Source organism: Platichthys flesus, chromosome 21 (genome assembly GCF_949316205.1).
Source record: "Platichthys flesus chromosome 21, fPlaFle2.1, whole genome shotgun sequence".
In the NCBI taxonomy this organism is placed as follows: domain Eukaryota; kingdom Metazoa; phylum Chordata; class Actinopteri; order Pleuronectiformes; family Pleuronectidae; genus Platichthys; species Platichthys flesus.
This window is the reverse complement of record NC_084965.1, coordinates 10,542,597-10,557,233: the sequence shown is the minus strand read 5'-3', so window position 1 is coordinate 10,557,233 and position 14,637 is coordinate 10,542,597. Positions and strand designations below refer to the sequence as shown.

The 14,637-nt window shown below is 44.5% G+C and overlaps 1 protein-coding gene across 1 annotated transcript in view; it reads right to left on the bottom strand.

Annotated features, from left to right (window-relative positions):
- cntnap2a (contactin associated protein 2a) overlaps positions 1-14,637 on the bottom strand; it is a 305,794-nt gene that overhangs the window by 105,720 nt on the left and 185,437 nt on the right. Inside the window, exons 10-11 of the mRNA XM_062379226.1 lie at positions 13,320-13,469; positions 1,631-1,793 (exon numbers count right to left, since the gene is read on the bottom strand). Of these exons, the coding sequence (XP_062235210.1) occupies positions 1,631-1,793; positions 13,320-13,469 (313 nt within the window). The remainder of the gene's footprint in view (positions 1-1,630; positions 1,794-13,319; positions 13,470-14,637) is intronic.

The window sequence follows — 14,637 nt, the reverse complement described above, 5'->3', positions numbered from 1 at the left end:
CCCGCTACTCTCAAGGGATAAAAAGGTGAAGACGGATATTTAATGTCCGGTCATCGGCCGTTTAAATGTGTTGCTCTGCCCCGATCAATGCGCCTGACCTCACGCTGCTGTCAATAGCACGTGTCACATGATTGATCTGGACGTGTGCGCTGTGCTTTCAGGTGCCATGCTTTCATGAGCTGTACACTCATGTGTGAGTTATTGTGGATCAGGGGGAGCGGCAACCCCTTGTTCCTTGTCTCTGAGTATTGTGTTTGTATGAAATATCTCATAAACACACACGAGCGCGGTCAATCATAGTCTGGGGTGACCGTGCGCCATCATGCATCCATCTGAGAAAAGCAACGGCGCAGTATATTACTGACAACACAACAGGGTAACACAGACACACACACAAACCCAATCACACGGTGAATGCATTTTAAAAGTTTAAAGGCTTTTATGTACAAGTAAACTATAAAGTAGCAACATCTTCACTTCGCCTTTAGTGATATAAAACACGGAACTTCAACTTTTAATCGTTCTGGCTTTTCAGTATAATTTTACAACTTTTAGTAAATTATTTGAAAATTAGGGTTAGAGTATAACTGAAAAGTTTGTCACGTAAAAAAGCTTTTTCAAACGTGCCTATCTATATTAGCACAAAGAGCAGCATCGCAAAGAGCCAGGCCTCTTAAAGTGAGAACAGGATTGATCTAAATCAAGCATTGGCAGCCGGTGTCTCCTTCTCCAGGGCAGGGATATTGATGAAGGTAAGTGCTATCGACAAATCTGATCTAAAAAACTAATCGCTCAGCGCAGGGTGAATGCTGCTCCAATCAGCGCAAGGTCAACTCCTAATTGTCGCTTCCCCTTCATGTTCTCCTTCAGGACATTCGCCGAATCGCTTCTTCACGCCCGACGGATAACTACCACTACTTAACATGGAAGAGGAGGTAATCGCTGAGGGTAGAACCAGCCCGAGAAATGTAACCGTTTTGCTCCCCCCCCACATCAAACCCTGTGTGAGGAAGCTCTCAAATGCAGCTGAAGGCTTGGCCGATTCTATATATGGCAAATCTGTCCCAATGTGTTTGTCTAGTCCATGACAAGGAAATAAATTGAAATGTCAACAAGTTGAACTGAATTCTTCCGGTGAGCCAACATTGAGACATGCTGCTCAGAATTCTCCAGCGCCGGCGTACTTGGCAAAGAAAAAGACAAATGAGCGTCTCATTTCTGATGTTTGATTAAGATCAGAGTGTTTTTTAAGGAAATCAAACCTACTCTTTACTTTTGGTTTAAAGCGAAATACCATCTGTATTTGCATACATCCCCTTTCACGGCGTGAATTCTCCCCCCCCCCCCGCTTCATTTATATAAATTTATCAGTCTGATAAGCAAACACAAACCAGCCGCACATGCACTTGTTCAACAGCCCTGAGTTATATCTCTCTGGGTAAGAATTTAGAGTCTACATAACAGTCTTGTTTGCCATGCGGCTCTTCCAATTTAGAGCCACTTGATTTATGAAACCCATCGTTTTCGTGCTCTGCATACGACTGGAGTGAGTATTTTCATTTATGAATGATTGAGTGGGTGGATGTGTCTGTGTGTGTGTGTGTGTGCATGCAGTACTGATCACTCTTACCTGTCTATGATGGCACACATGTCCAGGCTGACATTCTCGAATGCGCCCACGGTGCCCTTCTCCACCGCGTGGAGGTCGGCGAGTTGGTCATCGACCAGGATCGCTTGCATGCAGCCCTGGAAGGAACGCCGGGAGGGCGGGAGCAGGGTCTGCAGGAAATACCCTGAAACCAAGAAAAACAAACCACAAATTAAAATGTTATCATACACTCCAGGGGGGCCATTAAGTCTGACATCCTTTCCCCAACTTTACAGATTTCCTGCAGCAACGAAACTATATTAAGTCTTGTAAATTAAGTAAACAATTGCAAACTGTCTGTCTGCACAGAGGCAGTGATAGAAGAAACTCTGTTACGACACCCTGTGTTGCGTTATTTAAACAATACTTCACTGCAAATAGCAGCAGTGCATAATGGTATCAGAATGTGAGAATAAAAAATGAAACATAAGGAAGGACTCGTTGGTCAGGGGTTCAAACCACAGCAAGATAATGACCCAAAACCGAGAGGGAAAGACCGACACAGTCTCCAGACTTCAACCCTGTGAAGCTGGTTTCCTACAATCGATTCATTCTTTGCTTTAACTTCAGAAACACCGAGATATTGAGCTTCAAAATTTGAGGGGTTCTAAAAACGTCTGACCAAAGAATTAATCTAAGGGTGAAGGTGAAGCTTAATAATCAACATACCGACTTAAGTAAACCCTGTAGTATGCCCAGTCAAGGAGAAACCTGAGCATTACTCAAATTGGCTCCCCTCTTTCCCCAATCCCAAGTGTGACCATTGCCACAGTAGATTTTGCAGTCCAAAACAAAAGGTGATTCATTTTATGAATCAGGTAGAAACAAAACGTCAGGAAGAGCACAGCTAAAAGAAGCCAAAATCCCCTCCATGTTAGCAGATGGGAGAGGTCCAACGAAAAGGTCAGAGTACAAATACATTTACAGGTTATTAGATGCTATAATAACGAGGAGAACCATCGGGATTGACAGTTCAGACTGTTGACTGCAATTGATTGGAGGCGAAACCCTGAAGCCCCATGCTAATGTGCAGACTCTAACTGGACTGGCTAACAATGTCAACAGAGAATTTTGATGGAAGCACCAATGTCCAGGAGAGTTTGGCCTCATTTCTGTACAATGCAGGGAGTTGAGACACGTCATCCCTCTTTATACACAATCTGCTTCTGACCAGCGCAGTCGTGTAAATGTTCACTATCACCAAACAAAGAGTCTGAGATGAATGACCTGAACACAGAACAGAGTTTGATAAGGAAAAGGAGCAGGATGCATAGCAGCTTGTGTTTGAACCATCAAGTGTGGGAAGAAGACAATAACAAGGAAAGATGGCTTCTTTTGATCCATGACTGAAAACACAGTGTGGAACAAACACCCTCTACAGAGGAAGACATCAAACTTAACAACAACAACATTATCCTCGACGAGGACGAACAGCATGACTCGCCCGGTGCTTGGTTATTGTCACTTTTTGCCGCCATGAACCTTCATCAGTCCTCTGGTTTTAGAGCTTCTCCGCAAGGCTCATTAGCCCTTATACCTCCGCTAAGGCCGCAATAGACGAGAGGACATGTAGGTTTTACTATACACTATACCTTTATGAGATACAAGAGTCAATGGCCCATCCAGATGCAGCACTGGGCCTTGACTGGAACAGGGACAAGGCTAGGGCAAACGTGTGAGCATATGGCAATAGTGAGAGTGTGTAATAATTATTTTGCACGAATGTCTATTGATTTAGAGGAGGTGTGTATTTATTCTATGTGCAAATCTGAATTTATGCACCTGTGTATAAGTGTGATGTATATAGCACGAGCACACCTGCAGGTTTCTATTGCAGTGTGCGTGCACTGTGGGATGTGGGAGACGAGACCCCGGGATTCAATCTTTTTCACAACACACAGGTCACTCATAAAACACTGCCGCTCAATGGCATCTTCATCATCGTGATGTTATAAGCTGTCACACTCTCTACCGTGCCTATCAGCCTCGAGGCCAGGGCATCAGAGGCTTATTACAGAGGGCATATGCGCTCTGTGTGTTTGTTTGTGCGGGGCCTGTGTGTTTGTGTACACCAACATGATGGTTTATGTGGCTGGCTGACGCAGCAAGCAGAGCGGCGGGAAAGTAAAAATGTGTGTGCGGCCGCGTGTGTGCTCGGCGCTGGATACATCGTCTGATTTCCCTTTCCACTCCAAAAGTTTTTCTCCCGTCATCCCCGCCATCTGTCTCGTCTCCTGCCACACCTGTCCGCTGTCTTTCCGGTGGAGTGAGAGACCGACAGACAGAGAGGAAGGAGGGAGAGGGAAAGAGTGAGAGGGGAGGCAGCAGAAGACGGAGAACAGAGGCGACTACAGCTGGTTGGCAGCACTTTGTGTCCTCTGGATTGCTTATGAATGCAAAGGAGACACACAGCGTTCCTGACAGTTTGGATCATGACAGCATGATCAAATACATCCTGGCTTAAATGTGAAAATATTACCTAATTAATATCTACCCCAGGCTCATATTGCAACGCAGTATTTAAAACCTTTTTGGACGCTGCAGGGCCGATACCTGTGTTGATCCAAAAGCTTGGGATGGTCTGCCATCAGCCACCGCTCGTGAAGTCTGGAAAGCCGCACTTATTTTCAAATCTACCCTTAAACCAAGCCCCTAAACCACCACATAGTCTATTCAGAGACGTCCAGCATCCTCTCCTGACCCTTTTGCTGTCTTTTCCCTCTCACAAACACACACACACACACACACATATATACACCGTTTGAAACATTGGCCGAGACAGCCTCCTGTGCCATGTGGCTGGAGACCACCACGCTCCTCATAAACTGGTTAGCCCCGGCTGTCTGTGCACCGGCCGTTTGCACCGGCTGTCAGAAAAACTCCGAGCACTGTGGTCTAAAGGTAGTTTTTTAATTCCCAGGGAGAAGCGCTTCAGCCAGAACTGAAGTTACACATATCATTCCAAAAACAGACGTTTTAGCATTTAAGGTACATTTTAGTAAACACATAATACTGCAATGTTCATTTGGAAACTGCATTGTAGTAATCTAGATATTACATTCATATCAATCGGCTAAATGAGAGGAACATAATTAATCCACACAGCAGTCAAGATTCAAATTTCCTCTTATTGTCACACAGAAGAAAAGTTATTGACCAATGTTATATGCAGTTACTATTTTGTATTTTCCTGTCAACAAACCAGAAGGCATTCCTTTTCTCTCCCTATGCATCTCAAAAATGCATGTATTGTAATATCTAGAAAGCTGTAATGAATCTTTAGTGGCAAACAGGGGAAGATACACAACTAGATAATGACCTGGAATCCAACAGAGACAAACACTTGACAAAACAAGGGGCAGATGTGACCATACATCTGTGCATCCTCAAGCAATGGCACAGCCAGAGCTGGAATCAATGTATCTGTAAAAAAAAATTAACAAATTGAATGTCCCCCTGAATAAAGTGTCGCTCTGTGGTTTTAATTTGTATTATAAACAAAAAACGCTCTCTTGTAAGACCCCTAAGGATTTTGGAATGCCAGCAATAATCGCTTGTAGTCTTGCTGGCACTCTATCACAGTCCCCCTGTTGTGCCCAAAGAGTTTCTCTTACAATACACACTGGTGGACCAGCACCAGCTCTCTCATACCTGAACACATCAGACAGGCACGGCTGGTTCTCAGGCTGCGGAACACTTGTTTCCACAGCCCAACACATTTAGTGGGGACTTATCTGCGTCCAAAAGGTTGGAAATAATCCAATATGCTCTGAGCTAACAAAAAAATAAAAAAAAATGTCCAGGGAAGCATTTTCAGAAGTGACTAAAGATGCTGCCAAAATACAATATGCAGATTTTTTTTACAAAAATCTGAAAAAGTTGTGCTCATCTACTTAACCACCTGCTGCCATTTCCCCTTGAGCTATTTCCCTGAAAGGGGACAGATGCAAAAATCACTCTTTCATGTCTGTTCAACAAAAATGTTCCCAGTGATTCTGCAGACCCTCAGGTTTTGAGAGAAGACCCCCCCCCAAAATCAGATCTCTCTTCTCTGTTGATGTCAAAAAAGCGATCTGCTTAGTTGAGGACCTCCTCCAACCTATAAGTCACCATCCACTAACTTCCCAGCCAATTCCACTGACACAAAGATGATGGCTGTATTAACCAGGTTCTGTCCTCAATCTGAAGAAGTAAACGATTGGCACTCAGTCTCGACATAAATCATATGAGAGTTTGATTTTTCTGTATAACGTGCAATAATCTATTAAAGGTTCCATCTCCCTCTCACCTAAAGCCTGGTGCTCTCTGGCAGTTTGCTCTAACAAGGGGCAGATTTACCAGGTAGTAAAAAAAACAACTTCCCTGCAGAGCAAACAAGACATCTGTGTGTGGAACAAAAATAATGTAAACTCATTGTGCATCTGTTCATGTACGTGTAAATGACTATCTCAATAATACGCAGTCAAATTTAATAAAAAGTAATTTGTTGGTCAATCACGCCATCACTTTCTGTTGCCTTGAGACAGCAATGTGCCAATATTCCAAGACCAACACGCCCATGGGGGCTCAGATGAGTCCAAGTGCATTTGCAATTTGAACAACGTGGGCGCTGGAATGTAAAAAGGACAACCGCGAACATTCTCTCTGGATGGACTTGGCATGGCTCGGCTCCGGGTGGGAGACAGAAGTTGAAAGAAGGTGCAGCAGAAAAGGCAAAGAAGGAGAATTTTTTTTTGAATGTTGTAGTATGAACCTGAAATAGACCTGGTAGATAGAGCAGCAGCATCTTCTGGAGCACATTCAAAGGGAACATAACATGTTTGCATATCAGACATCACTCCACACATGTCAAGGATGATATGTAACACCAATGGCAGATGAGTGTGCAGGGTACATCACGCATGTACACACACAGGCACCCGTGCACATGTACAGATAGAACAGGCTGTTCTAGGTTAGATGTGGGCGTTAGGAGTCTCATGGGTGAAGCGTGTGAATTGTTGACATTTCACTCATATTTTGTGAGTATAAACTAAAACTACAAGCGCTAGATTTTGTAACATTCCAGCCAAGTGAAAAAAATGCAGATTATGCAGTGAGCAGATCAAATAAATGGTAGTTGAGGCAGCGCTCTCTAAACAGGATTTGCCAGATGTCCCCTCCTCCCACTGCTCATTGAAACGAGTGAGCGAGGACCAAACAGTGAATCTGAGAAATAAAAAGTTATTATCAGATTGTTTCACGGATTCATTCATAAACACAAATAAACACACCCACACCTTTGTGTTGTATTACCCTGCAGGAAGGTACCGCATTGCTGGATTTTGTGTGAATGAAGCTGAAGGGCACACATCTCTGTGGTGTGTGTGTGTGTGTCTGTGTGTGTTTGTGTGTGTCTGTGTGTGTGTAGCTCAGGCCCACCCTCGGTCAAACTGAGAATTTCAAATATCAATTTATGTACGCTCATTAAATGAATGGGAGAGAAAACATGACATTTCGGAAAGAATGAAAAAAAGACGCAATAAGCTAGGAAATGCTGTGACACTGGAACAACTCAGAAGAGACATAAATTGCAAAGGAAGTGGAGATTGCAAAAAAAAAAGCCGCATGGTCATTTCCCCCACAATTATCAAACACTAGCATGCTTCAGGGCGGAAGACTCCATAATTGATTACTCCCACATTAGGTCATCAAATTTTGTCAGAGAAAAAAGGGCAGGACTTTTACGGCCCTGCACTTGTGTGTCTGTGTGAGTGTCCATCTGTCTTCCCTCTTGAGAAATTCAATTTGTGGATGTCTCGTGTCACTCACTTACTAATTTCTCAAAGCGCCGCATCAGGACTGAGAAACTACTCCCCGTAAAATAGGCTTTGGGTTCGGGAGACTGCTTCTAAAAGCAGACGAGAGGAGGACGGAGGGCTGGAGACGAGAGGAGATGAGGGAGAGGGGGGGGGGGGGGGGGGGGAGGAAGGGGTTGACTCGGTTAAAGAGGATAAGGGGGATGAGAGGAGAGGATGAGGGCAAGAAAAGAGGACGGAGCATGAGAGAGAAATTGGAGAGAAGTGACGAAAAGAAAACAGAGGGGGAGGATAAAGAAAAAGAGGAAGAGGGCAGGGTTGATGGCTGAATTATTTTCTCTCCTCGGACATCGGACGTGTTATATCCTGTAACTCTGCAACCTTGGGTTTAGGCAGAGCCACGTGAATTTCCAATGCCACTGAATCAGAAAGGATAGGGCAGCTACATCTAAAGCTACTCTCTCGCCTTTTTTCTTTTTGTCACTTCAGAAGCAGTGAATCAACGAAAACAGGGAATAAGGAACGAGTCCCTGGAGAGTAGGAAAAAACAAGAGCAATGCGTGTCTCAGTGAAATCACACTATCTTTTCACCAAACACCTGTCTGGCTCTTATTTTTCATTTTTAAAACACTAGAATTTGGGAGTTATAAAATTATTAACACGACAACTGAGGTTGGGTGCCGAGCTCGGAGTATGATTATTCATGTTCAATGAAACGGTGAAAGATTCCAGCACCTGAGAGCACATCTGGGTGAGAGAAACAGAGCATACAGACACAGAGAGTGGGTGGCAGTAATGCACCATAAAGCTGAAGAAGAAGAGACCAGCGTGACAACATAATGAGGCTGGGCGAGGGCGAGCTGCAAGCACTCACGAGTCTTGTTTCAGTTGAAGCAGACAACGCTCGCTGCAATATGTCAGGGAGACACGTAGGACCTGCGGAGACACAGCAGCTGTGGTCAAACGCCTGCACGCCTGCAGCCAAAGGTTAAAGGAATCGAACCCTCCATGGACGAAGCCACATAGAGCAACACATGGACAACTTCATCCCCATGTTCAACAAAATCATTTCCTAGGTAGAAAAATGTTGTTGTTGGATATATCTGAGCTTTTTTCCACTGTCATGTTAGCTTTTAGAAGATGGACGCTAACATGTCTCTGTCGCCACCTGGTGGCTGGCTTCCATAAGGGTTGTAATCCTCCCATGTTAACTGATGGGATGTTGACCAAACTAAAAAGAAGCCATCAAATACATTTCTCTCTAAAAGCTGTCTCTGCTATTTTCGGTTGTTAGGATCACGCTGATGTATGTTCAAACGGGAATATTTAGTTTTAATCATATATTTGATGAACATGAAACAGGGTGAAACATTATAAATATTCGCATTTGAGAGCTGAGACTGACTCACGATTGGTTGAACCCATGTACTGCGCTGGTGGGAGCGTGCTACCGTGGCTACATCACCTGATTGCTGCTGTGCAGATTCCAAATGTGCAAAGTGGCAGCTGTATCATACTGTGGATCATTTTCAATGGGATAGTAATATAGTGTCGCTGACGAGGAGTCGTCCATGGCCAATGGTCCAATACTCCTCAACAACATGCAAAAGTTGCATTCAGGACTTTTGATGACCTATGAAATCTTAGCATGGAACCAATCGGAAGTGAAGTGCAAGGTAATATTAGAAGTAAGTACGCACTGCAACAAGAACATGAAGGAAAAGTGTTATATCTAAAGAAAGAGTGAAAAAGGTGTCAATGGTAACTGAGACTGAATTGCAGGTACCGGCTTCAGTACCGTCTCAGTTGAAATGAGAACGACAACCGACCCCAATAAAATCTGCACATTACAACGCCATGAACTTGATAGGAAGATGGAAGAAGAGAAAAATGTATTAGCTGCAACATTTGCACAACCTCCAACTCCGTGTGAATGGTACTTGAGCTGCATTACGTCCCATCACAGCCATCACAATACATTAAACATAGCCACTTATGCAAATGAGGTGATTTATTACGTTGATTAAAACACTCATTAGCATTTTTCAGCCTGGCTGTGTTAATATTACACATCAACGGTATTAATATTAATGCTGTCTAAAAGCATTAAGTAGCTCTGTTATGTTTAAAAAAATCTGGTTTCCTTAATTAAAAAGGAATATTTATGCGTTAATGTACTTAATGAAATCTAAGAGATCAACTGCTGCAAAGAGGGGGATCCCATGGATTAAATTCTGTTTCCCTTTTTGTCTCAGCTCGGACATGATCTTCACAGTTTGTCGGACAAACAAACAGTAGCCGGCTTCTCTATATTTATATTTTTCGAAGCCGGGCAGTGAAACAACATCACAGATCTCTGGCTGATTGTGTTTTCCATGTTTCACATTTAATGGAGACAGAATTGATAGTCTGGGGGGGGGGGGGGGGTGATGATATTCTCTCCACTTTGAAAAGGTAGGGCCGCTGCTGCGTGGCCCGCCTGCACACTTGCTCGCTTTCTGTTTGATTAAACACAGAGCAATAATTATCACGAGTATCGCTGCTGTGTCAACGACCTTTGCGTGTTTTGTGCAAAATGTTTGTTTGGATGTTGTAATGGGAAAAATGTCCCATCACACACATGTGCACCGAACCCCTCTCCCTCCGGTCATATCATACAACATACAGACACTGTTCGGATCACTGCATATGTGCGGCAGGAGCTGTGGTACTAATTAGATCGAATTCCCCTTAATGTGGCAATGGGCCGTGCTTAAGAAAAACAGCACGCCACTGTGGAAAAATAAAGGATATACAATGAGACAGCAGGTCCTAGTTCCTGGATTCATGTTTCATGCAGAGCGAACACAACATGCAGATCCGGAAAAATGAAGAGAAGAGGAGAACAAAATGACAGCGGGCGTATTCTTACTCTTCTGTCAAACGGGGTGCATGTAGAGCCGCAGCAAACAATTGGATGTGATTACCCGGTGGAGGCTCGGCAGCGTTCGCTCCGCTCAGCAGGTCTGTGTGGTCACCGGTCGAGCGCGGCTGCCAACGCACACGCGAGGCAGATGGTGACCTGGGTGGCTGAGCCTACTCAGACCTACCGGCAATTATCTGAAGCCTCGGCCCGTGGACAAAAGAACGCGGCTCGTTCGCGGTACTGAGGGGCTCTCCGCTAATTGTGGCGCGCTGACAGGAGAGACTCGGTGGCACAGAAAGTGCAGATGGAATACAGTTAGAGAGCTTTAGGACGGCTTAATGTGCTTGGCCTCCCTGACTCATCAAGCGGCGCGATCGGAGAGAGAAGCCGAGGGCAAAGCAAAGAGCAAGCTATCCTTTGTGCAGCCCGCAGTGTAATTCAGTTAGCCCGTGGCTCAGATGGAAATTAGCCTCAGAATGTGATGGGGTGGAGTGTTATCAATAGATTCTTTGTCTGTGTGTGTGTGTGTGTGTGTGTGTGTATCATGGCCTTAATGAGGGAAAATATCATCTCTGAGGTCCTGGTTAAGGTAAGTGATAATATGAGAATTTTATTAGGTTGAAGTCTGACAAGCACAAATCTGTGTTTGTGTGTGTGTGTGTGTGTGTGTGTGTGGGGGGGGGGGGGTTCAGGTCGTTAGGTAAAAAAAATCATACAAATTCACAGACATGCTCACTCACACTAAACAACACACATACAGAGGCACACACACACACACACACACACAAACACACGAGTAAGACCAACCTGCACATACATCACAGTTCCTTTCATTTCACTTCTGAACCGAGAACAAAACGTTTGAAAAATGAGACCAAAAAAACGTCTCCCCACAACTTCTACCCAAAGCCTGTGAAGCAGTCGCCTAAATATCACTTTATACTCCGTGACATATGTAATAATCAGCAGATTTGCATCCCCTGCAGTCTTCAAACTGCTGTTTACCACCGTGCAGGCTCCCTGCTCCTCGGCTTTCATGGTGTCATGTAAAATTAACGAGTTAAACCCCAGTCACAGTCTCAGCCAATTCAGCCGCAACACTTCCACTGTTAGCGGGTGGGAATAAACCCTGCAGTGAACATTTCTGCATTGTGGAGACTCATGTATGTGTGAGGGGGGGGTGTACGAGTGTGGAAGCCACCAAGTGAAAGATTTGTTTCTTAGCGGACAAATAGATGTATGTGAATTGTTTTTGCTCTAAGACCTGTATTCCCTATGATGATATATAGGTACTGTGATTTTCATTTGTGTGTCCTGTTGTCAATTCATATTACACAAATAGTGCAACTCCTTTAAGGGATTGTTTGCTGTGTAAGTTGTGTGCATAACAAGAGTTGCTGTGTGGCTGAACTAAGCAGTATACCTGTGACCTATCTGCAGTGTGTATGTGCACTTTAGGCTATTTGTCTGTAAATAAATCAAAATACTTTTTATATTCTCTTTCCATTGCTCGGGTCAAAATGAAAATGATTGGTTCACCTCATATTTCTAGATTCTCAGAGCCTGTTCACGCTAATACAGATATTTGAAAAAAACTAACTTTTGTTTCAAGTCACTCAAATGGAGAGTCTAACAAACTCCCTTTTCTAAAAGTTAGCTCCTTTGCTAACTTCAAGGGTGACAGACATTACAACATTATAGAGATCCCCCCCTGTCAGCTGCTATTGATTCCCAGCTCAGTTTACCAAAACCAATAAATCACCAATTGGATCAAAACGGAGACGAGAGGGTGTAAAGGACAAAGAGGGGAGAAAGAAACCTGAAAGAGGAAAGATAGAGAAGACGACAAGAGAGATTCGGAGTGAAAGGGAGGTAAGAGATGATAAAAGATGAAGTGTCACTGGTGAAGTCTGCTTCCAGATTAAACTGGTTCAAACAATGCAACAGGTTTTAATTACTCAATGATTGCAAATCCAGTAGCACAGAAAAGCTTCGCAAACTTTGGTTTCATTAATAAAAAGTACAGAGGCATAATGGACTTCGAGGATTCATTGAACAGCAGAGGGGAGTAAATTAAGATGGACAACAGAATAAAACAATTTGGAGGTGTGTGTGCAGGTGTGTGAGTGTGTGTGTGTTTGTGTGTGTGTGGGAGGTGCTCTGATCCTTATTGACTGGCCTGGGGAAATGGATTAGCTTGATGGAGGAGATTGTGCTCAGATCGAGAGAGTGAGAGGGACAGGGGCCTGATGGAGATATCAGAGCCTGGACTATCTCTCTCAGTTACTGGAATTTTAAAAAGGTACACAACCAACTCACACACACACACACACACACACACACACAAAAGTCTGACATGCACATTACGCTACGAACCATCTTCCAACAGACGGACAGCGGTGTCTGGCCTCATTAACCTGCGGCATCTTCCAAATTCAGATAGATTGTTGCTGCAGCAGGAGGACACGTGTGTGTGTGTGTGTGTGGGTTTCCCTCTTTGTGTGTGTGTGTGCATATCTGGTAGACAATGGTTGTGTCTGTACTCTTGCAAGACGAGCAACTTACTAAAATCTGGCCACTGGGATACAGGTTTATAGTGAGATACATGATAAATTAAGCCAAGAATATTACACACACACGCACACACACACACACCCACGCACACGCACACACACACACACACACACACACACACACACACACACACACACAGCTCAAAATCAAAAGTTGCACTCAGCCCAGTTTCACTGTATTTGTTACTACTAAATTAATAAAATGCTTCATAACACATTTCTTGGATTTCATCAAAACGTCAAATCAGTCCAGGATGACCGAAACCATCACCCTCCATTTTTCACAATGTCCCTACTTCTACAACGTAGTGAGAACACGACAACATGCGATGGACCCGCACTGCACAGGAGTGTCATTGTTCTATGTGTGGTGGGGGTGTTGGGGCGACCCTTACCTCCCAAGTGATAGGTTCCCCCGGTGTTGATGGAGAGAGGTGAGGTGGAGCGCACAGCGGACGCCTCGTCGCCATCTATCATCAACATGGCGAAGTTCTCCTTGGCCACCAGACGGATCGCGTGCCACTGTCCATCGTTGAAGCCGGAACCTGGAGGTCACAGAGAGGAATATGCCTTCAGAAAAAACACACACACTGGAGCAAAATCTAACTTCAAAATACACTGCTCCCAAAGGTTTTACTTGACTCCTGATTTTGTGTGACAGAATCTCAAAAGAGACTTTTAAATGATAACATCACATTCTTTCATTTCTTTATGGACTTCACACGGATGAAACGGAGCAACTGACTTTTTTCTATTTCTTTCTCTCCCTTTGGAGAATTTCGAGAGAATGTCCAGAGTTTAGTTCATGTCTGGAAGCAGCAGTATTATTACGGAAGAAGACCACACCTCAAGAACCTGATTTACAGTAAAGACAACAGGAGGACTCATACTGGGAGGTCATGGGTGGTCAAACTAGGGAACAACATTTCTGTCTGTGATGTGTACGTCACATGGTTCAGCCTCTGTTTTGTTATACACACAGAATGGATCTTTTTCTCTACAGAGATTGATTTTCTCCGTCTCTCTTATGCATCCATCTCAGCGAACGCGGCTTCAGACATTAACCCAGGATCATCCGCCCGCCTCCACCACTTTTACATTCACACGTTTTGCATACCCTCATAATGATGCCGTGCACCTCAAATGTTCTCCCCACGTCTCTCACTCCATCGTTTCCTCTCCCTCCCTGTTTTAGCCGAGTGCATCTTCCAGGCTCAAGGCCCCCGTGCCCCGACTCCATTAACTCTCAGAGAACGCTCTCCACAGTACGCAGAGTGCCGGAGTGCATGCGTGTGTTCTCTATCTGCGCCTGCTGTACAAAAGTCTGATATGTGCACACGTCAATGTGGCATGCGTGAGCTCGGCGCGGGTGTGTTCGTGCAACTTTTGTGTTCTCCTTCTCTTTCTCTTCCCTCGTCGCTGTGCTCCATTAAATATGAGTGATGTATTGGAAAGGGACATTACTGGTGGAGCCGCGAGAGGAGCCGGCTCACTCTCATCACCCTCGCCTCTATACATCACCTCTCACTGACACCGATCTCTATTCATCCAAGCCTTTCTCTCCGTCCCAGATTCTTTCTTGCATCCCCTTCTCTGCCTTTCCTTTCAGGCATTTCTGCATTTCACTTGTCCCTCTCGCATTCCATCTCTATACATCTCTCCTCTTGTGGCCATCAGCCGCGGTGACCGTCTTTTTTCAATTTCGGCTCAGCT